The 25,816-nt window shown below is 45.8% G+C and overlaps 2 protein-coding genes, 1 long non-coding RNA gene and 1 pseudogene across 5 annotated transcripts; 3 read left to right on the top strand and 1 right to left on the bottom strand.

Annotated features, from left to right (window-relative positions):
* The first annotated feature begins 1,932 nt into the window (after positions 1-1,932).
* On the top strand, positions 1,933-5,801 carry LOC133888919 (uncharacterized). Of its 2 annotated transcripts, none has more exons than XR_009903844.1 (4): positions 1,933-2,091; positions 3,579-3,665; positions 4,722-5,003; positions 5,089-5,801. It is a non-coding gene; the product is annotated as an uncharacterized LOC133888919 (long non-coding RNA). The 2 variants fall into 2 exon arrangements; XR_009903843.1 differs by lacking the exon at positions 1,933-2,091 and adding an exon at positions 2,820-3,066.
* LOC133888904 (CBS domain-containing protein CBSX3, mitochondrial-like) lies at positions 3,011-4,883 on the bottom strand. Of its 2 annotated transcripts, none has more exons than XM_062329296.1 (6): positions 4,793-4,883; positions 4,225-4,489; positions 4,051-4,132; positions 3,538-3,611; positions 3,388-3,448; positions 3,011-3,281 (listed from the first exon to the last, which is right to left on the bottom strand). In XM_062329296.1, the coding sequence occupies exons 2-6, from the start codon at positions 4,480-4,482 to the stop codon at positions 3,139-3,141; spliced, it is 618 nt and encodes a 205-aa protein (XP_062185280.1). In that variant the 5' UTR covers positions 4,483-4,489; positions 4,793-4,883; the 3' UTR covers positions 3,011-3,138. The 2 variants fall into 2 exon arrangements, with proteins under 2 accessions (XP_062185280.1, XP_062185290.1); XM_062329306.1 differs by having other exon boundaries at positions 4,798-4,877.
* A 1,867-nt stretch (positions 5,802-7,668) lies between the features above and the next one.
* Positions 7,669-12,479, top strand: LOC133884339 (putative pectinesterase 11; annotated as a pseudogene).
* Positions 12,480-17,572: 5,093 nt separating this feature from the next.
* On the top strand, positions 17,573-19,939 carry LOC133888894 (laccase-2). Its single transcript, XM_062329285.1, has 5 exons — positions 17,573-17,801; positions 17,895-18,291; positions 18,385-18,513; positions 18,585-19,511; positions 19,596-19,939. The coding sequence occupies exons 1-5, from the start codon at positions 17,691-17,693 to the stop codon at positions 19,724-19,726; spliced, it is 1,695 nt and encodes a 564-aa protein (XP_062185269.1). The 5' UTR covers positions 17,573-17,690; the 3' UTR covers positions 19,727-19,939.
* The last annotated feature ends 5,877 nt before the right edge of the window (positions 19,940-25,816 follow it).

Genomic DNA, 25,816 nt, shown 5'->3' with positions numbered 1-25,816 from the left:
GTTTGCTTTAAGCATCTGCGTATTTCTGGCAGTTTTGTCTGGGAGTTACTCTCTCACCAAAGGGCAAAGCAACAATAGTGTGGATATGCAGCGAGTAGCGAAAATGTACCACGATCTGTGAAAATCAGGTGTGGAACCGCAAGTTTCAAAAAAAAAATCTTGAAAAAGTAATACTCCCTCTGTTTCTTTCTAGCATATAGGATGTGAAAAAGAAGTTTTGATAAACAATTAGTCAAATTATATATATGCCTATTGTAAAAAATTATACCAATAGATTGTATTTTATAAATATTTTAATATATGGTAAGAGAAATTAATGATCAAATTATATTTTAAAGACTTTTTCAAATCATAATATGTCTTATAAAAATAAACAAAGATATTACTATTTGAAATTTAAAAACATAATCATATCACTATTTTCTAAGTATTTGTATGTTTCTTATATCCAAATAATATCATTTTTTACTTTGAAATTTTGTTATATTTGTTTTTTTCTCATAAAGGTACTCTATTTACCCAAGCAAGTAACGCTCGGTTCGACGTTTCTTTGCGAACCGTCTTCTCCGGCAAAGCAGGCCGATATTGGGTTGTCCGGTCTCCTTCCGCGAGTTTTTTTTAATATTTTTCTTCAATATTTTTAAATTTACATGGTATTTTAAAAAATTATAAAAATAATCTACTATTATCTATTCATCGGACGAAATCAAGATATCACCCTATAAACGGATGACACATTATGAGTTTATAAGACGACACCTTATGAGCCCCGTCTATCGGGTAATAAAAAACTGGTGACGGCTACATGTCACGTGCTAGTAATAAAAAACCGATGGCTGCCGTGTGTCATCCGAAGAGAATTGTGTATATAGAGTACCTTTCTGATTAAACCAATATTTAATTAAAATTATCCAAAGAAACTTATTTTTATTACTTCTAGTGATTTTTAATGCCTAAAATAAATTCTCAAAAAATAGGAAAATTTCACTAATATTCTTATCATGTGATGTACTAATTTATAAAAATGTTTCCAACCCTAGGTTATTTGGTGAAAAAGTAAGTCACTTTATAATGCTCCATTTATATGCCCTTTTATCATTTCATGTCATATTATATTTTTAATTCAATTTGAATTCAAATATGTACAAATTTATTGTGCAGCATTTGGATGAATTTGTGTGAGATGAAAAAGAGAATATCACATAAAATGATAAAAATGCATATAAATGGAACATTACAAAGGAACTCAGTTTTTCACCAAATAATCTAGAGTTGGAAATATTTTTATAAATTATTACATCACATAATAAGAATATTAGTGAATTTTTCCTATTTTTTGGGAATTTATTTTAGGCGTTAAAAGTTACTCGATGTTATAAAATTATGCTTTTTGGAGAATTAAATATTGTCTTAGATTTTTTATCAAACCAATTAAAATGAGGTGGTAGTGAACTCTAATTTGCTAATTAAAATGTTTAGAATTTTTAAAATACTCTTATACTGTCAATTAAAATCAAGAGTTAAATGAAAAATAGAAACACACTTATAGGTACTACAATGACACACGTACACGTACGCAGAAGCACAACAACGAACTGATTTATAACAACCGTGGCACCTTTTGGATGACTCGTTGATGTAAGATCTTATTCGTTCAGTAAGCGAGAGTCAGTTAAATAGGCTATACGTAATAGTCATCAGTATTTTATTACTTGATAGGCAGGGTCTATAAGGTGTCTTATATTTACGAGGTGATATATTGATTTTGCCCGTTGAATGAACGATAATAGTTTGTTATTGTAATTTTTTGAAACCGTCGTGTAAATTTGAAAATATTAAAGAAAAAAATATATAAAACAAAAAATATATATCCGCTGCCATTCGGTCCGCTGACAACTTGGCCCACGGTCCGTTAGGGAGGGTCCCAACCGAAACACACATCTTCCTCCTATCCCGGCGATGGAAGCCGACGGCAAGGCCCGCCGGCCGCCGAGCCGGGGCTGTGGGTGGAAGGTGACGTGCCGGAGGTGGCGAATACGGCCGCTTGGAGCTTCATTTCCTGGCGTCCGCATCCCTCGACGCCTACGGATGGTCAGAATTTAGATTCCTTAGTTCCAAACGGCATTTCCTGTGGTTTTCTTCTGGAACTCAGATTCCTCCATTTTTCCCGTGGCTTTCCTTCGTTCCAAACGAGCCCTTATTTGTTTGGTGATCGTGGGACAATGAATACAACTATGTTGAATTGCCGATGACTTGGATTGGGGCAGTGGGTTGCAGTCTGAATGGTTATTAGCGTGGAGATTGAATTTTGATGCTGCAATCTCCGTCTCGTTATTTGCCATGTAAAACGGTGGTTAGATTCTCTGCATACGTAGATCAAGAGGATCGCTGTAGGATTTTTAGGATTTAATTCAAATTTACTAATGTTCTAGTTCTACTCTGCTTGCTTAAATTATATTGGTAACCTTGGTCCTTTGCCTCCATCTGCCGAATGGTATTTTGGTTGCCTGCCTTGTACACCACATATTTGAGTAACTGAAAGTTCAGGCTGGGAGCTTCCCCATCGTTAATTTCTCGGGAAAAAGAACATCGAAACGTTGGTAGCTGTCCCGTAGCGTGAATTGATTAAGTTGGTAACTGGTATGCTAGAAAGGTTACCACTTTATTATCATAGCCATAGGGAAATCCTTACTCTGATAACACTTGGGGAAATTTACTGTGACAAAATCGTGCCTGCATGTGTCAACCATAAGCTTGTTGCCCCGTTGTTGTTGGGCATAGGTGCTCCTTGTTTCTCCACATAAATGCATAAACTTTTTTCTTTGAAACTTGCATAACTTTGAGTCTGCATTTATTTTAGTTATCCAATCAATTGAAACAGGTGCCAGTGTCATTAGATTGAGAATTCGTTGATATGGTTGGTGCTTGATCCACTTTGTCATCGATGTTCAGGAATCGTATCACATTCAAATCATTCGATCAAGAAGCATATATTTTATGAACTCTTAATTTTACAGCGTCAAACTTCACATGATAAGCAGTGCAAATTGATTGCACTGGAGGGAGGTACACATCTTTGCTCAGTATCATGCATAATTGCGTAGAATTTATGTTTCTCCATCAGATATAAAAATTATGCTAATAGTAATCTCCTGTGATATACTTCTTCAGTTGTTTTACTTCTTGGTGCTGTTGGTCCACAATAGCTCTAACAACATCACCAATGGAAATCATACCAACTACCTTGTCGTCAAAAACAGGAACATGTCTAATATGCTTGTCTGTTAATGTAAGAAACCGAAAATTAGCTTTCAGGCTTTCCCTGTAATTTGTAGTTAAGATACAATCATTTGAGTGAAATACTTTATGAAACAAATCATCCCTTACCTGTCATTAGCTCCATTGCACGTAGGATACTAGTACTGCTGGACACTGTAATTAGTTGGTCCTGCAATATTGTAAAGAAAATGATGAAGACTAGGAAAAGTATTGTGATTTTTTCTGTTAAGATTATTTTCCACTTTCAAGTCCGTTCACCTCTTTTGTCATGATATCTTGAACTCTTGTTTCTTTTGAAGGTCGCCCTGGCAATAGGATCTTCCTGGCAAAATCTGTATCAGAAAAGTTATTGTTTCTTTTAGTACTGGTTGCTGCAACAGTTAAAGGTTAGTACATTCTTTGCTCTTTGTGAAACAGCTTTTCTGTGGCTTCTGCTGGATATATATTACAGCTTTGGGTGCACGTTTACCTCTTTTTCGTATGTAGAGGTATGAAGATCACATTGTTTTCTGTTATATCAACACACTTGGTCTTAAACAGTCTGTTTCAGTAACATCAACTTATTGTGGTCGTAAATCTTTTCTTTGTCTTGCTACCTTGTTTTTTTACTTTTAAAAAAAGTGAAGGGAACAATTTGGTTCTTCGTTCTTCCAAACTAAATTTTGGAAGAAATCATCATAAGCAAATATTTATACCGTCAAACTCAGTAATGTCTGATACATAATCAGACTGTTTTGATACCAATAGGCCAACTCTCAACAGCGAGCTTACCTCTCTCAGATACAATTCCTGCAAGTTGCTTCTCATCCCCTGACTCGAGCACTACTAGGGCTCCAACATTATGGGCCATCATCTACATATTGAAGCATGGCGGTTAGTCACGTAGATGTATTTTTTTATTAACAAAAGTTACCATCTATTCTACTTCAAAACATAAACTCTTACATGCTTGACGGCTTCATGTACCAAATGACTGGTGTTGCACCAGTAGACTGTTCCAGCCTCAGCCTCTCCTTTTGCCTTGAGAATTTCTCTGACCGTCATGTTCTCTAACCCCATGTGAGGTATAATTACAGTTGGAGATTCACTTTGTATGCGTGAAATCAGGGTGGCCCATGAGAAGATTCCCTTGTTCATATGTTGTAAAACTGTGTGCCTTAGTTGGTTTCCATGCAAGCGTAGCGCCTTTGCGATTCCTTGCATGTTTTATCTGCCGGAATGACATTAATAGGTGATTATCAGGACTTATTTTATTTAATTACCTGACATCTAGATCCGCATCCTTCAAGCCTCGTACATCATATGTTATATTGTTGAGGTATCATTTGTAGGAAAATAAATTAAGCATGTCTTGTTTGTTGTAGGAAGTAGAGATTATCTCGAGCCATGTTGCCCTAACTTAATTTCTTCCGTTTTGTAAACATAAGATGGTATTGTTTCAGCATTTTGAAACCAGGTTTGAGTTTTCTCAAAGTACATTGGCAAGAAGAAATTACTCAAGACTTAACCGTACCTTACTTGATGGAGCAAATGCTGCAGTCCTGCCCTTGTGCTACTGTCAATTCCTGGCACGATTGGATCGCTGAAGACGATGAGTTCTGCTGCCGGAGCTTAAGAATGATGTACAGAGCTGCGTTGCCTCTTATGGTGCAAATCTATCCCCTAGCCGGCACACAAGAATTGGTACCTACCTTTGTCATTTCGAGCAAAGCAAGGAATCTCAGGTGATACAAGTTCAGGTCTATCAAATGTTGTTTCTTCCTTTCCAAGGGGAACCCAAACTTTAGCTTACAGCGGTTTCTTTCTCAGGTTACTTCCGTGCACACAAGGAGGAAGATCTCCTTAGATCCCTTTCGTCTGCGTTATTGCTTTGATGCATTGTTTTCTCGCACATTTGATATGTATTGGCTGCTAGCTGGTTGTCTTTCAGTAGGGAATGGATTTGATAGGAACACCTTCGAAATAGCAGAATAGTGAGAACTTCGATCTTTTTTCTTTTATTGTTCTTCGAAAAAGTAAGAGAGCTGCACACCTTTGCGCTTAGAAGACAAAAAGAGAAAACAGACACAACGATCTACCGGTTAGCAACGCCAAAAGAACTCTGTAGAAAGACAGAACAAAAGCTGCTTCAATCTTGAATCTTGAACGAGGTTTTGCAGCGGATTCTCCTGAAAAGTATGTGAGCAAGTCGAGTAATTGTTTCATTCAGGATCGGGGTACATCTGAGCGTTGACTCCAAGCGAGAGGGAAAAGAAGAGCAGGCATGTCCGCATGTGTAGGCTGCTTGTCAGAGGCTCAAGCTCGCTGCTGTGCCTGCTGTCGACGGCCGAAGTGGAGATCAGCGGTGATTCGTAGCGTGCTTGTCTCTGGTGGTTAGGCTCCAGCAGGGCAACTCCGACGCGGTGTCGCGCGGCGCACTCGGCCAAGTCGCATAGGCGAGAAAACGGCGGCGCTCTGGCGGTTTGCGCGGGGTACTGGACGGACCCGTCCGGCAGCTTCGACTCCCTGGCACGCGTGGCACACCAGCACAATGGCGTAGGCCCATGGCAACGCAGGCTCCAGCCGGCGGGGTGCAAGGGTCGGGCTCCCGGCGTGGACGTTGGCAACCTCCGGCCGGTCTTCGGGAAGATGACGGTGGTGCCAGAAGAGATAGATGGAGTGAGGAGGGCGGTACCTAACCACCCGATCGTAAGCAGTCCGACACACTTTGTAAGGACGGTAAGAGTCTAACCGTTGGATTAGAGGACGATAGACATCTATTTTTTTTAATTTTTTCTATCAAAAATCTATTTATTTAAATATTAATGTTAGAAAATATAAAAATTAAAAAACTCCGACTTGTACCGCCACAGCCTCGGTGAGAAGAGCTCTATGCCGTGTTGTGTTGTTGGGCTGAACTGGACTGCTCGGGAAGTAGGCAAGACTTAGAAGAGGTGTCGGATAGGGATTAAAATTTTGTTGAAATTTTATAAATTTTAGAAATTTCGGAAGGAACAAAATATCTAATTTTAAAAAAATTGACATATGGGACCTATAAAGTAGAGGATGAAAAGTGATAAAAAATTCAACGAAATTTCATGAATTTCAGTATTTTCGCCAGTGAAGAAAAAATTGTAAACCGAAATTGAAATCGCTAGCGTCGGATGTAGCGCATGGTGGATTATGCCGATTGCACACCCGTAACGTCGAGGGGCGAAGTCATAGATCCCGATCCATTCATGACACCCCAGCCCTAAACTACTAACAAGCTCTTAGCAGCCCAACCCAAAAGTTGCAGGGCTGGGGTGCATCCGTGCATCAGCTAGACAGAAGCGACCCAAGAAGATTGGGCAGTCTGCCGACCCAATACAAATCCAGCTAGGCCGAACAAAATTGGTAAGGTCTGTTTCTATGTCGTTTGGTTTTGATAAAGTATTTTTCTCCTCTAAGAAACTGCAAAACAATTTTTTGGGAGGGACAATTGCTCGATGAAGTCTTCTAAAGGCTTCTGCAACCACTCGAGACGTAAATTTACATTGTCTGTCACAGACCAGACCAGACCAGACCAGAAACCAACAAGTTGGATCTACTCCGTGCAATATCTTTGTCCAAACGTTCTGCATCTAGGCGTTCCGGCGTATCTGGTACTCACTGCTGCTTCGTCAGCTGCTGCCAACGTCAGGAACTCACCTATGCCGCTATGCGTATCTAGGTAGAGGACACTGCTAATCAACGCGCGCCAACAGCCGTTTCAGCGAACCACCCTGATAGTTCCTCTTTTCTTTTTCAAAAACTTCTTCCCTCCTCCGTCATTCTTTTTTAGAAAGTTTTCTAAAAACACTTTTCTATTAAAGCTTGTTAAAACTTTTTAGAGAAAAGTTTTCGCTAATTTTTGAAGAAAAAGTTTAACTCGCAACTTTTAAGAAAAAGACTGTGAGAAAAAGTTTTAAAAAAATTAACAAAAAAAGTTTGTATTAGATCGGTCGGTTGCACGAGAGTTGGGTCAGGGACACTGCTACATTATCGGATTTGTCGGAAGAGGAATTTCATGCACGGACTCTGTGCCACATTAATTATATACATGCGTACATATGGCCAGGGACACTGCTAATCAGCATACGCACGAGAGCATCCCGTCCGCGCGAACCACCCGACAGTCCAACCTTTTCTTTTTCGAAAACTTTTTCCCTCCCCGTTTTTCCTTTTTTTAAAAGTTTTCTAAAAAACTTTTTTTTTAAATTTTTTAAAGAAAAGTTTTCGCTCTAACTTTTGAAGAAAACTTTTGAGAAAAAGTTTACTCAAAACTTTTAAGAAAAAATTGCGATGATAAGATTTTAGAAAAAATTAATAAGAAAAATTTATATCAGATCACTGGTAAGTTTCGTGGGCCGCCTCACTTGGTTGCAAGTGATGCTGCTCGCGTGCAACCACGGAACAGGAATTTCGCTAGTTAGGCACCAACTCGCGCAACGGAACAGCGCACACGCATGCACGAGAGTTCGCTCGCACGTACGCGGCCGGGATGCCGCGGGCTCGCGGCAACTCGTGCTCACGGTCGACCAGTCCGGCAAAGGCGACCACAGGAGTATCCAGGACGCGATCGATGCCGCCACGCCGGCGAACGACTCCGCCGGCGCCGTCGTCATCCGGATCAAGCCCGGGGTGTACAGGCAAGTAGAGTAAACGATGATCAATCCGCAGTACGCATGTTCATTTCCTGGTTCCACATGTTCATCAGTTATGCTCTTCTGCTAATGGAGTTCGACGACACGCATACATGTGTTTGCAGGGAGAATGTCGTGGTGGACAGGCCCTACATAACCCTTGTTTGCACGAGCGTCAGCTCGACCGTCATCACCTGGAACGAGTCCTGGGTCGCCGCCGAGAGCCCGACCGTGTCTGTGCTGGCCTCCGACTTCATCGCGAAACGCTTAACGTTTCATGTGTGTACGCATCGCGAATTTTCTCGTCCTTAGCATAAATTGTGTGTACAGGCATGGATGAAGCTTAGTAGAGTCCCTTCTCACTTCATGACACTTTATTATTCATTAATATTTCTTTTGAAACCATTATAAGTTAGCATTTCAGTCGTAGGTACTTATCAACAGTTAAGTACTTAAATTAGCACTCGAATAAAAAGGAATTGATACACAATCTATTGAATTAGGCCTGTCTTACTACTTTCTATCCGAGCTCCGACACTGTACAGCAGGACAGGATGGCGATTTTTTTATTTTATTTTAGCTTTTTTAAACTAATATTTTAATAACAGCATGTGGGCAACTAAATTTTCAGGAACTAACTTTTTTGTTACGCCAAAGTACCTAACGTAGTCACGTCATATTCATTGCCGTGACCAAAGTGACCACGCTGGCGGAAGAATGCGCCTTTACACGGTTTGAACAGTGTTTTCAGCGGATGAACAGTGTTTTCAGCGGTTTCAATTGTTCTCTTTCCGCTTTTCTATTTGAGCAGTAGGGTTGCCATACTCTAAAATTTATAAACCTTTTTATGTATGTCCTATAATTCATGATGAATCTATTTTAAAAGGATTCAACTCAATACCCCATCTAGGTTTCAAAATAAAAAAACTCCAAAAATGACTAGTTTTAGAAATTCTAGCAATTTTTAAGGCCTCAAATAAATTCCCAAAAATATGAGAAAATTCACTAATATTCCTCTCATATGGCGTAATAATTTCTAAAATTATTTCTAACCCTAGGTTAATTGGTGAAAAAGTGAGTTCCTTTGCAATGCTCCATTTATATGCATTTTTATCATTTCATACTATTTAGCCTTGTAAACACCCTCTAAATAATTAGCAATTATGTTCGATTTTCCTCAAAATTTTGTCAGCGCTTAATGCAACATGTATAGGTCCTATTTGCAAACATGCACATCCAATAGAGTTGTAGAATTTGAATTATTCAATTTCGAATGTTGGTATATGTTACAATTTGTTCTATAACAATAATACTTAGGTGACTTGTGGAGCCAAAAAGAATTGCCATTTGCGATCTAAACCTTATCAAATTTATTGTATGGATATTTCATAATATATTTTAGTCGAACTATACACATGATTTTTAGGAAGACTAATACACTTTAAATTGCGCATATTCAAACATGGCTAAGTGCTATGGCTACCCACAATCTTTGAGACTACATGGTGAATTAAGCATTTTGAAACGTACATTTAAATTAGGAAATAATTTCCAATTTTGTTGAAAATAGGCAATTGATAACATTAATGTTCTTAGGTTTAAGCCATGAGATATGTTCATCAAGAATCTATACACAATTTAGGTTACATTGAATGAAACAGTGGTAACCATTATCCATGAGTAGTTTAACTGTGGATTGGAAGGAGCAATCCGATGGTGATTACACATGAAAGCTGGCAGCAGCCCCTCTCGGCACCTGACCTGTAGGGCCACATAAATTTGCACGACGTTTTAGGAAGAAGATCCAAGGAACGATCAAAATCAAAGCATGTAACGGTAGCATGAAATGACAACACATCTGTCGTGAGTCAGGCTTTAGACAATAAGTGATCACACGACTCAGCTTTAAGCATGAAATGATAACACCTTGTTGCTAGCAGAGTATCTCTGTCGTGACTCACACTGTACACACGAAGTGTCCACACGACAGAGTTTTTAGCATGAAATGACAACACATCTGTCGTGAGTCAGGCTTTAGATAATAAGTGACCACACGACTCAGCTTTAAACATGAAATGACAACACCTTGCTGCCATCACAGCATCTCTGTCGTGACTCACACAGTCACACTGTACACACGAAGTAGCCACACGACAGCATCTCTATCGTGACTCATACTGTACACACGAAGTGACCACACAACAGAGCTTTTAGCATAAAATAACAACACATCTGTCGTGACTCAGGCTTTAGACAAGAAGTGACCACATGACTCAGCTTTAACCATGAAATGACAACATATCTGTCCTAACTCAAGCTTTAGACACCAATGCTTGTACTAGTGTTCTCTTATGACTAATGTTGTAGCACGAGCACCTTGGGGACTGGCACAGACTGGGGTTGTATCACCAGCACCTCAAAGACTAACATTAGTTGCAGTTGTAGCATCAATCATGTGATTGTATGAACCATTCAATACACAAAGATTGCTTGCTTTTGGATGAATGCTTAAAGCATGCTTTGACTTTGGATTAAGATCAAAGGGATAGATGTTACTTCTACACCCACTCAAAATATATTCTCCGAGCAAAAGGGTCTCCAAAATCATGCAGTCACATGCAACTACAACAAATTCTCAACCTTCAGGGACGAACATTAGTCATAAGAGGACACCAGCATAGAATCTCTGTCGTGAATCAGACTTTCAACATGTAGTGACCACACGACAGAGCTTTAAGTATTAAATGATAACACCTCTGTCGTGAGACATGCTTTAGACACGAAGTGACAGCATGACTCAGCTTTAATCATGAAATGGAAACACATCTATCGTGAGTCAGGCTTTAGACAAGAAGTGACCACACGACTCAGCTTTAGCCATGAAATGATAAGACCTCTATCCTGACTTAGGCTTTAGACACACCAATGCATGTTTCGTGAATTTTGGAGCATAACAACCCCACTGTCCAAATAGAGAAAGATGAAAGGACTTTAATTTGAATCTACCTGGTACTGTTCATGTTTGCAAATAGGACATGTACATGTTGCATTAAGTGTTGGCAAAATTTTGAGAAAAATCGAACATAATTGCTAATTATTTAGAGGACGTTTACAAGGCTAAATAGTATGAAATGATAAAAATGCATATAAATGGAGCATTGCAAAGGAACTTACTTTTTTACCAAGTAACCTAGGGTTGGAAATAATTTTAGAAATTATTATGCCATATGAGAGGAATATTAGTGAATTTTTTTAGATTTTTGGGAATTTATTTGAGCCTTAAAAATTGCTTGAATTTTTAAAAGTAGCCATTTTTAGAGTTTTTTTATTTTGAAACCTAAATGGGGTATTGAGGTGAATCCTTTTAAAATGGATTTATCATGAATTATAGGATATACAGAAAAAGTTTCATGAATTTTAGAGTACGGTAACCTCACTGCTCAAATAGAGAAAGCGGAAAGAGAACCATTGATACCGCTGAAAACACTGTTCATCCGCTGAAAACATTTTTTATCGAGGTCATGCTAATCAATTTGGTGTGACTCAGGCTGCCACTCGAATCCACATGTAAAGGTGTCGGGGTTTCCGCTAGTGTGACTATTTTAGTCATGTCAATAAATATGACGCGACTACGTTAGAGAGTTATGTCAAGTACTTTGACGTGATAAAATGACTAGTTCTTAGAAATTTAGATACCTACGTGTTATTATTAAAATATTAGTTTCAAAAAAGCTAAAAGAAAATCTCAGGATGGCCTGGTCGCTTCAGCATGGCACATCTTGACGATTTAATGTTCTCGTGTGCGGAACACGTTTGGGACCACTGCGCCGGCGGTCGCAGCGAGGGTGGCCGGAGACAGGGCGGCGTTCTACGGTTGCAGGTTCGTGTCCTTCCAAGACACGCTCCTGGACGAGACGGGGCGCCATTACTACCGTGGCTGCTACGTCGAAGGGGGCACCGACTTCGTCTTCGGCAATGGCCAGGCTCTGTTTGACGTACGTACGTTGCAGTACATAACACGTAGTAGAACAAAACCGTCTACTTTGTATGTACAGTGATTGACAGGTGGACCCCTTTCCTTCAGTACTGAAAGGGCCCACGTGTCAGCCTCAGTATTAGGATCATAACACATGAACCGTCGACTAACACGTTGCGTTCACGTTCACGGCGCACAAGCGGCCGTCGGAGTCGGAGAACACCGGGTACAGCTTCGTCGGGTGCAAGCTGACGGGCCTCGGCGCCGGCACCTCCGTTCTGGGGCGGCCATGGGCCCCTGCTCCCGCGTGGTGTTGGCGCTCAGCTACATGTCCAGCACCGTGAGGCCCGAGGGCTGGGACGGCAGGGGCAACCCCACCAAGCAGAGGTACGAAGACGTTCAACACTCCATGTTGCGTGCATACTCAAGCGGTATTCCTACTGATGCAATTGTAATTTGTCTTTGAAGTACGACGTTCTATGGACAGTACTAATGCTACAGCGAAGGGTCAGAAACTGCAGGGTGAGGCTGCACCGTTCATCACCGCGGCTTGGGTTGGCGTGCAAGAGTGGCTTCGGTAGAAAACTAGTGTCCGCAAGTACAAACTCGTACTGAGTATTATCATCATTGGATTTTGTAGCTTTATTACTGTGTGGTAACTGTGGTTCAGTTCACAGGACTGTACATCTCTGAATTGCTGCATCAGTTTACACTTTGCAGACACTTTGTATGCGAGAGTTGGTTTTCAGTTCATTTGTATATTGGAACATGGAAACCATGTTCCATTCCATATACTGTAATAGTTGTTTCAGCACGGAAACCATGCATGTTCAGTTAGTGAGTGGGCGGCGGGGAAGAAACTTGTGTTTAATTGTTTCGGTTAGATTGCCTCTCGCTTTGAAGTCAATCCAGTGCCAATGGTGAGATCTTTGCCTCAGTGCCTCTGTATGGTGATGTCCCACCAACTGTTAAACAACTTCTTCACTCACTAAAGAAGCCGCGTCTCCTGTTCTAAGTTTTTTTCCCGACGAATCGTCTCCTCTTCTAAGTGACTCAAGGTAGTGCACACACCAACTTCTCTTCACCTCGAAGAGAAGACCGGCACGTTCTAACTCGTATGTTACCGTTCTTCACAGGAAGCACGTTACTTGTTAGGCGCACAATCAGAGAGGCGGCCGGCATGAATCCGGCTCGGCATGACTCTGCTACAGCACTGTTGGATTAGCCTGTCAACTATAATGGATCATGCCGGCCTGCGTGCTGTGCCATCGGCTCACGGCATGACCCATCTGCCACCATATCGTGTCGGGCCGGTCTAAGCACTATTGCGGCACGATCGGCCTGGTGGCCTGGTGTGCACAACGGGGCGGCGAGGCAGGGCGATAGTGTAGGGGCGGGGCGGGGAGGCCAAAGGCGGGGCGGTCGGGCGACAGGGCAGGAAGGTCGGAGGGCGAGGATGCCAGGGGCGAGGAGGTCGGGCTGCACGACGGCTAGACGGGGCGGCAGGATAGGGCGACCGAGGGCGGGGCGATCAGCGACGAGACGGGTTGACTGGAGAGGCAGCCGAGCAGGGCAGGTCGTGCCCGTGTCGAGCCATGCTCGTGCCGGTCTGTCTAAACCAGGTCATGCCGTACCGGCCCGCCGTGCTGAGGCGTCAGCCCAGGCACGACCCGGCTAGTCGTGCCATTCCGGTCCAACCCACCTACCATCCAGTTATACCATGTCTGGAGCATGCCTACAGTGTTGTGCCTCGGGCCGGTCCAATAGGCACGGCCCAGTTGACCATCTTTACGTAGAATAGACTTGCGATGTGTGCTACAACTTCTTCTCCACACGCATCCCAACCTTCATTATGCACAAAACAAAGGAGCCAGTCAACCAGTTTATGTCACGACACCCATCATCCTACCCACTAGACTTGTATGCAGGGAATTTTTTTTGTTGATTTCAATCATTAAAATGTAATATCTCTAGAACTACCAATCCAGTCTTCGATTCGTTTGAAGTATATTGTTAGAAAAATGTACTTAACAAAATGAGATCTAAGAATACTATATTTTGATAAAGTTTTAGGATCGTAACAGAGTTATATCCATGTAAATTACTCAGTTGCGCTTTGTGATATACTGCAGTTACAACTTGGATTGTAGTTATGATTCAGAAACAGCCGAGTTAAAACATGCTGAACAATATAGTTACAACATGATAGATACTCTTGTTACGATAATATAGTTACAACATGGTAGGTGTTAGTTACGATAATACATTGTCGAATGAGTACTAATTACAACATGATAGATACTCTAGTTAGAACATGCTAAACAATATAGTTACAACATTATCGTAATATGGTCGCGATTAGTTACAATCAGTCAGTCTTGACAGATAAGTTATAATCTCGCTATGCATATAGTTATAACCGCTCTATGCTTATAATTACAACATGTAGTTGCAATCACTCTATGATTATAGTTATAATCCCTCTATGCGTGTAGTTGCAACTAGCCACAATCACTACTTACGAGGTGGGAATGTGCTCGGTCATCCAGTGGGCCTGCGAGGTAGGTGGGTGGTAGCAAGTGGGGCAGCCGTGCACGTCAGAGCCTGGTTGGCTGCTCGATTAGGCGTGTATGTGGCTTGTGCGCATTCTACGTGTACCCACAGAATAGATATACTGTCTGTGTGTATATATATATGAATGATAGTGTTATTCTATACCTATCTACACCCGCCCCCACCCACCCCTTTGTGTCCACCACATGTCCCGCAGGCCCCCGCCTTGTAGGCTTGCGCATCCCGCATGCCCCCGTCATGTGCCACGCGTGCCCCGCACTGCCTTGAGTTTTGAAGCATTTGGCCAACTTGTTGCCTTTCTCTCCCTCCCATTGACGTGAACCCTGTGCGCTCTCACCATGCGCGCCACATGTGCACGTTAGTGGGAAGGAGAGAAAGATAGCAAATTAGCCAAATGTTTCAAAACTCTATTCCCTCTCTCCTCTTTCATAAATTCAAAAGTTGATTTTATAGAACTTCTAAAATCAAACTAATTTTTGTACTAATAGAATAAATAACAAATAACCCATTTAACTAGTTTCAACTAAAAATGTCTTACAAGTTTTAAATGAAAATTCTCCAAATTTGATTGTTTTTTTACTTTGCTTGAATTTTTAGGCATAAAACAAGTATGTGAGTGCAGAACTATATGCATGTATTTTGTAGCTAAAACAATATGCATGTATGTATACATGAGACATGATGTTATCTCAGGATGGCAATCAAAGAAGGAGCTCACAAAAGCAAAAATTTCTTACGACTACTGTATACTTACACTACTGAACAATTTGACTTGTAGCTTAATAGACATTCAGTAGTTTCGAAGTTTTATTAATTTTGTAGTTAACGTAAATTCAGTAGTTCAGTAGTTCTTAGTAGTGCAATAGCTCTTAGTAGTAGAATTAGCTCAATATCAAATTGTTGACTACTGAATATTTGGCTGCTGACAAATCTAGACCTACTGAAACTACTGAATATCTGACTACTGACTAACCTAGAACTACTGAATCTCTGACTACTGAATAGCTAAGGACTACTGACTAACCTAAAACTACTGAGAATTACTGGCCAACCTAGAACTACTGTATATCCGAGGACTACTAACTTAGAACTATTGAAACTATTGTATATCTGAATACTGACTAACCTAAAACTACTAAAACACTCTAGCAGACTAGCTAAATCTCACTCACCATATCACATTTACTTATATTTTATTTGTAATGGTTAGTTTTTTCAAACGACTAAAATTAGTACATTAGTTCAGTAGTTTTTAGTAGTTCAGTAGCTCTTAGTAGTAGAATTAGCTCAACATCAAATTGTTGACTACTGAAAATCTGATTACCGACGAACCTAGAATTACTGAAACTACTGAATATATGACTACTAGAACTACTAAAACTACTAAATACCTAAGTACTGACTAACCTAGAACTACTGAATACCTAACTACCAAAACTACTGAATACCTAAGGACTACTATATACCTATGGCAGTAACATGAGAAGGTTCAGTAAAATGCTTCAGTACACATAGGAAGATTCAGTAAAATGTTTCAGTACACATGGGGTTTTGTCAGTAAACTTCAGGTTTTTCTCTTTCTTCCCGTCTCCCCTTTCTTGCTCACATCATCCATGATCCCCGGTGAGCCTCAATGAAATTGGTCACTCGTAGAGTGCCAACAACACATACTACACCATATTAGTAAATTGCATACTCCATGTAGCTCACGGAGACTACCGTGCACTCAATTCTAGCACGCTAGATCTCATGTAGCCCGACTTTGATTATACAATCGCAGAGGTTCTCCTCAAATGATTCCCAGTGAGCGGACGTCGTCATGATCGATTCCCAATGCGGTGAAATCGGGTACTAGCGAGTGCAGATGGAGAACGAAGAGGCTAGCCGGCATCTGGTTCGGTAGGGAATGGTTCGGTCACGGGGGATGGTGGGGTCGCCATAGAGAAGCGCACACGCGGCTGGCCGTGGCTCACCGAAGAGGGGAGTCGTTGCATGGCGGAAGTTGCCGGAGAGGGGCTAGACACAAGGCAAGGAGAGCGAAGCGTGGTTGGGCTCATGTGAGATGACACAGTTGGTCGGATAGGGTGTCTGATTAATTGGGTCAGGAGAGAGAAGAGAGCACGGAGCGGGTTGAATCGAGTCGGGAGGTTGGGTGTGGTTAGCTAGGTTGGCTTGAGTCTGGTTGGGTGTTAGGTTGGTTGAGTGTAGAATACTATTGTACACTATGTTGGTATTTGGAATGGTGATCTCAAGTCATAAGTGAACAAAAGTTCCACTTGTTCCTTCCTGATTAAGATTTTAAATTTGTTTGGAGAAGAAAGTGATGATCAAGATTTTCAGATACCAGCAGTAATCGGCCAACCGATTACTATTCTAGGAATACTGGTATTTGGAATGGTGATCTCAAGTCACAAGTGAACAAAAGTTCCACTTGTTTCTTCCTGATTAAAATTTTAAATTTGTTTGGAGAAGAAAGTGATGATCAGGATTTTCAGATACCAGCAGTAATCGGCCAGTCTTGAGTCTTGACTGGTACCAAGAAGCTTGCCCGGATAAAGGCGAACAAGCAAATTCGTTTTTTTCCGGAGCAACTACTAAACAAACAGCGCGCACGTACGTCCATGGTTTCCTTTATCTTTAAGCCAAAGGTCACATAAAAAATATTTATTTTTTCATTACTCTATCGAAATAGCAATTTTTCTCTAAATATAACAAATAGACCCTCTTGAGTCTATGATAATAAATCTAATGAGAAATTTACCACTCTACTAGAGTGACAAAAAATCAAATGCCCCCACACACAGGTGTGCGGTGTGCCTCATTGCCTCCTAGGATGAGTTAGGCCGAGCATACCCCTGATTAAACAAGCTGATTCCTGAACCAGATGAGGATGCAGTTAGCTTCTACGACGTCAACAGCAAGCTCGACCGACCTCCGGCACTACGTATTCATGTCGCCGTCACAGCTTCCTTCACGCATCGCTTCGACCCTGCGTTACTCTCCCGACCGTTCGAGCCGCAAGCACCGCTCCTCTCGTCGTCACCAAGAAAACGCACCTCACCAGCTCTAGGTCTCCAACTACTTTAACAAAGTGAGATGTCCCCTGCTCCTCCGAACCTTGACGGCTGTGAAGATATAAGGCGCAACGCGTCCCACCGACGAGCAAGTACATCCGGCCGGCTTTTCAATTTACGCTGAAGAACCGAGCATCAGTGACGATGGACATGGCCTCCTCTCGGCACGTCCTTCTTCGGCTGCTGGTCTCGGCTCTCGTTCTTGCACTCTTTGTTCTTCCTGCACAGGCTGACGTCAAGAGATACCAATTCGACGTGAGTTGATATGCAGTTTCGATCATGCTATATATCCATGAGCTGTTGTTTGCGTTTCTTGAATTTTGTTGTGTGTGATGAGCACGTACGCAGATCGTGATGAGCAACGTGAGCAGGCTGTGCCATGAGAAAACCATGGTGACGGTCAACGGGAGCTACCCGGGGCCGACCATCTATGCGCGCGAAGGGGACCGGGTCATCGTCAACGTCACCAACCACGTGAAGTACAACATGACGATCCACTGGCACGGCCTGAAGCAGCGGCGGAACGGGTGGGCGGACGGGCCGGCGTACGTGACGCAGTGCCCGATCCAGAGCGGCGCGAGCTACGCCTACGACTTCAACGTCACCGGCCAGCGCGGCACGCTGTGGTGGCACGCGCACATCGCCTGGCTGCGCGCCACCGTCCACGGCGCCATCGTCATCCTCCCCGATCGCGGCGTCCCCTACCCGTTCCCCAAGCCCGACGCCGAGGCCGAGATCATTCTGGGTTCGTGCGCATATACATCGTGGTGTTAAGCTTGTGCTAATTCAAGAGCCAGCTAGTCAGTTGGCCCTTACAATCATACTGATTGATTCACAGGCGAGTGGTGGCACGCCGACGTGGAGGCCGTGGAGAAGCAGGGGCGCACGCTTGGCATGGCTCCCAACACGTCCGACGCGCACACCATCAACGGCAAACCCGGCCCGCTCTCCCCGTGCTCCGAGAAACGTGCGTGACGAAATAGATTATGATCTGTGCTCTTCATTTGTTCGTACTAACCGTACGTGTGCACGCTTCAGATACGTACGCGTTGCAGGTGCAATGGGGGAAGACGTACCTCCTCCGGATCATCAACGCCGCAGTGAATGACGAGCTCTTCTTCTCGATCGCCGGCCACACCATGATGGTGGTCGAGATCGACGCGACCTACACCAAGCCATTCGTGTCGTCCACCATCCAGCTCTCCCCGGGCCAGACCACCAACGTGCTCGTCCGGGCGGACCAGAGGCCCGGCCGGTACTTCATGGCCGTCAAGCCCTTCAACGACGTGCAGGTCCCCGTCGACAACAAGACCGCCACCGCCATCCTCCAGTACGCCGGGGTCCCGACCTCCGTCATCCCGGCGCTGCCCCAGCTGATGCCCGCCACGAATAGCACGGGCTACGTCACCGCGTTTCACGACAGGCTCCGGAGCCTGAACTCGGCGCGATACCCGGCGGACGTGCCGCGCACCGTGGACCGGCACCTGCTGTACACCATCGGGCTCAACATCGACCCCTGCGAGACGTGCCTGAACGGGTCCCGCCTCGCGGCGTCGCTGAACAACATCACGTTCGTGATGCCGCGGGTGGCGCTGCTACAAGCGCACTACGGCGGCGCGAGGGGCGTCTTCACCGCCGACTTCCCCGACAGACCGCCGGCGCGGTTCAACTATACGGGCGTGCCGCTCACGGCCGGCCTCGGGACCTCGCTTGGCACGAGGCTGAGCAAGATCGCGTACAACTCCACCGTGGAGCTGGTGCTGCAGGACACCAACCTGCTGTCCGTGGAGTCGCACCCGTTCCACCTCCACGGCCACAACTTCTTCGTCGTCGGGAGGGGCGTCGGCAACTTCGACCCGTCCAAGGACCCTGCCAAATACAACCTCGTCGACCCACCGGAGCGGAACACCGTCGGCGTGCCCGCCGGCGGGTGGACCGCGATCCGGTTCAGAGCAGACAATCCAGGTGAGAGACTGGCAACTGTATCTCTTGTTTGTCACGTGAAATGCGTGTCTAAAAACCACTTTTTTTTTCTTTTGTGTTCATCAGGCGTTTGGTTCTTGCACTGCCATCTGGAGGTGCACACCAGCTGGGGCCTGAAGATGGCATTCCTGATGGAGGACGGGAACGGCCCTGGTGAGTCGGTTTTGCCGCCGCCAAAGGATTTGCCCAAGTGCTGAAGGCCGAAGACGGCGGCAACGACGCAATTGCCTTACAAGTTGCAAGTACTGACGTTTGTGTTCTTCTGTTCTGATTTGTAAAGACTCCTCTGCGACAAGTTTGCAGTAGGGGATGTGTGTATTACAGCCATACAGTTGTGTGCGACCGCTCCTTTTCTGCTGCTAAAACTCTGCTGCAAAAAGATTTGCCGGAGTGGTTGATATTTGATAATTGACGTCCTTGATGAATAAAAATATGATACTAGGACATGTCGGTCAACGATGTAAGTGTGGCACGGAAATTTGAAGTGCTCACAAGCTTACTGATTTGGCACAGAAATTCTGATGGCGATGCAGACTACTACACATGCCGCTCAAAAGTGAAAAGGAAGTCCATGGTCCAGCCCAAATATAGTCCATGCTCATTCCAAGCCTCATGGCGGAAAGACCTAATCAAACAGTACTCGTGACCATAGTAGCACCAGAATTCCTATGCGTCTGTCGCCCTTTTGTTTTCCGCGTCGGAAATAGTTGGAGATATGTGCGCGAGGGAGCATAAGCTGCAGTACAAATAAAGGTGACAATTTCCCCATCGAATCGGGTCCCTGCGGTTTCAGACCTAATGAGAACAAATTTGAGGATAGAATCCACCCTATGGGGCTATCGGGTTGGAGCCTAATCTGAGTCAGCTCCAGATCTGGATCTAATATTGCACCCGCGAGGCCTAAAAACCCGAGTCTCTCACCTTTAACCACGTCTCCGTCTCTAATATTCCATTGGACCCTCACAACTCACGCCATAGCTAAATCTAATCCACCGATGCGATCACCCGCTCCGCCGCTAAGAGCCGACCTCCTCCCTGCCAGAGGTGGCCAAATGGATGACTTGGCCAGGCACAACACAGGCCCATTGAGGCACGACCCATTTAGACCCGTTAGCTAAACGGGTCGTGCCGTGTCGACCCACAAACCGCGACTCTAGCTCAGTCACGGCTCACTTAAGACAGGGTCGTACTGTGCCGGCCCGTGGCACGGTAGGTCCGATGACTTTTTTTGTCCGTCACCCGCAGAAAATTGGAAAAAATCACAAAAACTTGTTTTCACTTGGAATAGAACACATGATCTTCTGCTTGGGAGTCAAACACACTACCATTGCACCACGTATCCTATATGGTATTAGATCTAAACAAATTATATAAGATATTACAAAAATAGAAACAGTTAAACAGACTGTGTCGTACCGGTCCGTCGTGCCACGGCTCCGGCTTAGGCACGGCCCAAGCCGTCGTGCTGTGCCAGCCTGGCTTGTTAGCCGCCGTGCCTAGGCCTGCCCGAAATGGTTGTGCTTCATGCCGACCCATTTGGCTCGGCCCACTTGGCCACCTTTACTCCCTGCCGCCCCTAGCCGATCTCCTCCCCACCGCGTCCGGTCGCTCCAGGTCGACTCTCCCTCTACCAATCTGCTCGTGCGTCGCACGGGGCAGGGAGGATGGAGGAAAAGGGCGGAGCCCCTGCTGGCATCCCGACGGGCCCTGCTACCGACGCGCAGGTGAAGAACCGGGCGGAACCTGCGCAGCCGCCATACGCGTGTGGCCGAAGGCCCGGTCGCCATGTTCCAAGTCCCAAAGGGGGCGGCCACGGCAACGCCGAAACATCAACAACATCAGCCCCAACCGTGGGGCTCCAAACCAAAACCACCCCAGGGGACGCAGCTGAGGATGCTCTGGAGGCATCCTAGAGCGAGGTCGCGATCTGAATCGGTGTTCCGAGGAGGAATCCTGGTGCACTCTAAACGGCAAGGGACGAGGACACAACACCAACAACTGTTGGACCCTCACTACCTTCCGAGAAGAATACCTCGGGAGGCAGGCAACCTTCACCTCAACTGAGGGGGCCACAAAGGAGCGGTCTGAAGATCGCAGGCTACTGGTCAGCCGTCAGGTTGATCATCTGGCCTTGCAGAATCCTCCGAAGTTGGCCCTACCTTCTTCGCCCTGGTCATCCGCAAAGCGATACAACAACGAGGGGGCACGGGGCAAACAGATCGTCCTCACTATAACCGGTGGAGGGAGCTCTGGCTGCGCTTCGAAATAGCAGCGGTGAGACTACACACGCGGGGTGTACTACATCGGAGCAACCAGCATCCATCGACAGGCCCCCGAATGGACCGACGCCCCCGTGACATTCATCATCGACGACTCTGAGGGGGTGAAATTTCCCCACTCCGATGCCCTAGTCATCTCAGCCAACATTGCCTAAGTCGAGGTCCGAAGAATACTGGTCGACGGAGGCAACTCAGCGGACCTCCTATTCATACATGACTTCGACCAGCTTCGAATCCCGCGGAGCTAGCTCTAGCCAGGCCACAGACCCCTCCAGGGGTTCAATGGGGCCCCCCTCGACGCCCTAGGCCAGATAGAACTCCCGATCATCTTCGGCGAAGGCTCTGCAACACGGACAGAAGTAATCACCTTCGACGTTGTGAGCGTCCTTACGCCTACAATGCCATTATGTGATAAGGAACCCTGAACAAATTCAGAGCCGTACCCCATCACAATTACCTCTGCTTGAAAATGCTCGGACCCCAAGGACTGATAGCCATCCACGATGACCAAGACCTGGCTAGGCACATCAAGTACGGGCACCTTGCTCCTCTCCCCGGTCGCCACATCCATGCAGTAACCCAGGAGGGCTCTAAGGACCCTCCGTCGGCATATCCCGGGCACCACGGCCCTCCGAGACCACAACCAGAGGGAAACATAAAGCGTGTCGCCATACATCTAGACCAACCCGACCGGGCCTTCCAAATAGGGGCAGACCTCGCCTCCGAGCAGGAAGCCCAGCTTCTGGCCGTCCAACAGGGTAACCTCGACACATTCGCATAGTCACCGCAGGGACCTCCTGGGAGTTGACCGCTGCATTATCGAACACTCTCTCCAGGTCAACACGAAGGCCCGTCCCGTACGCCAGGGGCTTCGCAAACTCTCCCCAAAGCGGGCAGAGGTCGCAAAAGAGGAGGTCCAGAAGCTACTGAAGGACGGTGTTATCCGAGAGGTAATCCACTCCGATTGGCTCTCTAACATTATCCTGGTCAAGAAACACAGCGGAAAGTGACGTATGTGCATCGATTTCACATCGCTAAACAAAGTGTGCCATCGGGACCCATACCCCCTTCCTCGCATCGACCATCTAATAGTCCACCGCTGGCTGCAAACTGCTAAGCTTCCTAGATGCCTACTCCGGGTACCACCAGGTGTGGATGGCAATAAACGATGAGAGCAAGACTAGCTTCATTACGCCCTTCGGGGTATACTGCTACGTCTGGATGCCTTTCGGTCTTCGAAATGCTAGTGCTACCTTCTCTCGCCTAGTGCACAAGGTACTGCAACAGTAACTGGGCCGTAATGTCGTAGCCTACGTGGACCATATCATGGTAAAAAGCCAGCTCAAAACCAACCATGTCACCGACTTGCAAGAAATATTTGATAGCCTCCGGGCTGCAGGTATACGGCTGAACCCGAAGAAGTGCATATTCGGTGCCAAGGCGGGAAAGATGCTGGGATATCTCGTCTCCTGGAGAGGCATTGAGGCCAACCTCGGCAAGATTCATGCCAACGCAGAGATGTTACCTCCCACCAATCCAAAAGAAGTACAACACTTGGTTGACCGCCTAGTAGCCCTCAGCCGCTTCCTCGCCAAATCCGCCTCGCATAGCCTCCCCTTCTTCAAAACTCTAAGGGGCTCCGAACCGTTCAACTAAACTTCGGAGTGCCAGGCATCATTCGAGGCCCTCAAGACCCACCTTTCCCGCCTCGAAACACTCGTTATTCCCCTCTCCAGCAAAGGGCTGCTCCTATACTTGTCCATCTCGACCTCTGCTATCAGTGCTGCCCTGGTACGGGAGGAGAAGAGTGACAATCACTCTGCTCAGAGGGTCATATACTATGTCTTGGAGGCCTTAGCCGGGGCCAAGACACGCTACACCAAGCTCGAAAAAATAGCACACGCCTTGTTGATGGCCTCACGCAAACTCCAGCACTACTTCCTTGCCTACGATATCACTATCCCAACCTCTTACCCACTTGGTGACATGTTTCGCAACGGGGAGGCGACGGGACACATTGGCAAATGGACAGTAGAGCTAGCCCCCTTCGTGGTAAGGTTTGTGGCCCGCACCGCTATCAAATCCCAAATCTTGGCAGACTTCATCGCCGAATGGACTCCGACGCCCGCCAAACCCACCACTACCCCTCTCCAAGACATCTGAACTATCTACACCGACGAAGCATATGGCTCCATGGGCACCGGAATCGGCGCGGTCCTCATCTCCCTCACATGCCAGCAGGTCCAGTTCGCTGCTCATCTGGATTTCAAGGTAACTAACAACATAGTTGAGTACGAAGCTGTCCTCTTAGGCCTCCGGAAGGCCCGAGCATTGGGGGCAGCCAGAGTCATCATCCAGACTGACTCTCAGATCGTCACCGGCCACGTCGACAAAAAGCTTCCAAGTTCGACATCCGGACATGGCAAAATACCTCGAAGCCATTCGCAAAGCCGAAGCACACTTTCGTGGCATATCAATACGCAACATACCACAAACGGACAACGGCCAGGCAGATGCCCTGGCAAAAGCTGCCACCACGGGCAAAGACCCACCGTTGGGTACCTTCCTCGAGACTCTACACTAGTCAGCTGCTAAAACTCTTGACGAGACGGCCACCACCATCCTCCCCATCGAAACCATTGCCTGGAGAGCTCCCCTCTTATCCTTCCTCAGTGGAATAGAAGAGTCGGATGACCCAATTGCGCTCCGTCGCATTCAGCATCGCGCCAGGGGCTACCGTCTCATAGAAGGTGCCCTTTACAAAATAGGTGTCTGTGCTCCCCTCATCGCTGCATCACCAGACAAGAAGGGGCCAAACTCATTCGGGAGATACATGAGGGCCTTTGCGGCAACCATTTGGCGACTCACGCCCTAGCTGGCAACGCCCTCCGCCAGGGGCTCCACTGGCCTACAATCATGTTCGATGCAGAAGACCTCGTCTGCACCTGCCAAGGATGCCAATGGATGGGACGACGAGGCCACCGGCCCCTGGCTCCCCTACAGCCAATTGCTCCCGTCTGGCCCCTAGCTCATTGGGGCATGCACCTAATCGGTCCATTCCCCGTGCCAAAAGCAACCTTCAGTACGTAGTGGTAGCACTGGAGTACTTCTCCAAATGGATCGAGGCCGAACCCCTCACGATAATCATATCGAAGAATGTCCAGAAATTCTTCTGGAAAAATATAATCTGCCACTTCGGCGTCCCACAACAGCTCACGGTCGACAATGACACACAATTCGACTCCGGGTCTTTCAGACAATTCCGCGACGACGTCGATATCGAATTATGCTTCGCTGCAGTTCGACATCCTCAGTCCAATGGGGCCGTCGAACAGGCCAACGGCAAAATTCTCTCTGGCTTAAACCGTCGACTCATCGGCCTAGCTCGAGGCCTGTGGGTCAAGGAACTCCCCAAGGTTTTATGGTCCCTCCGCACCACTGTCATGCTAGGCGAGGAAGACATAGGCTAGGCGAGGCGTGGGGAAGACACGCGGTGGGTGGATCCCGCGCATGAGCAAGCGCAGCGGTGCCATGGAGATGGGGAGTAGGCAGGGGACGAGGTATGTCAGCGTGCGGGGAGTGGAGGTTTTGGGTCCCCGGTTGGTCTCAGGTATCCACCGGGGCCGAGGGCGGGGGTGATTTTGAACTTGATTTTAGTTTCGGGGCTGGGTCGGGTTTTAGGGTTCAGGTTTCGGGTCAGGTGTGGGCGGTCAGAACCCGATGAGAGCAAACACGTTGCCATCCCTAGGTACAAAAGCAAAGCGGGTCGGTCGGTAGACACGTGTCAACCTCTAGTTGGGTGGTAATGAGGAGTTTGTATTCCGATGTTTAGATGTATTTTTTCTCTCAAACCTTACTTAGATCTAATATGAATATATTTTTTCTTATTTTTGAATTCTTTAAAGTTTTCAAACATTTTGAATATACTATCTCAACATTATGAATATTGAACTAGTTTTTTTTTCCCAAAATGTTGAACTTAGTCTTTCAAAACGGTGAATGCATATA

The sequence above is a fragment of the Phragmites australis genome, chromosome 1 (genome assembly GCF_958298935.1).
Source record: "Phragmites australis chromosome 1, lpPhrAust1.1, whole genome shotgun sequence".
Taxonomy (NCBI): Eukaryota; Viridiplantae; Streptophyta; class Magnoliopsida; order Poales; family Poaceae; genus Phragmites; species Phragmites australis.
Note: the sequence above shows the minus strand (reverse complement) of the source record. Positions and strands in the feature narration are given on the sequence as shown.

What these genes read in the sequence shown, in the direction of transcription:
- LOC133888904 (XM_062329296.1), bottom strand. Translation starts at nt 4,482, where the DNA reads ATGCAAGGAATCGCAAAGGCGCTACGCTTGCATGGAAACCAACTAAGG. An exon ending in TACATGAAGCCGTCAAGCAT is followed by an intron (nt 4,133 to 4,224) that starts GTAAGAGTTTAT and finishes TTCAATATGTAG; the next exon opens with ATGATGGCCCATAATGTTGG. An exon ending in AAGATATCATGACAAAAGAG is followed by an intron (nt 3,449 to 3,537) that starts GTGAACGGACTT and finishes ACAATATTGCAG; the next exon opens with GACCAACTAATTACAGTGTC.
- LOC133888894 (XM_062329285.1), top strand. Translation starts at nt 17,691, where the DNA reads ATGGACATGGCCTCCTCTCGGCACGTCCTTCTTCGGCTGCTGGTCTCG. An exon ending in CTCCCCGTGCTCCGAGAAAC is followed by an intron (nt 18,514 to 18,584) that starts GTGCGTGACGAA and finishes TGCACGCTTCAG; the next exon opens with ATACGTACGCGTTGCAGGTG. An exon ending in GTTCAGAGCAGACAATCCAG is followed by an intron (nt 19,512 to 19,595) that starts GTGAGAGACTGG and finishes TGTGTTCATCAG; the next exon opens with GCGTTTGGTTCTTGCACTGC.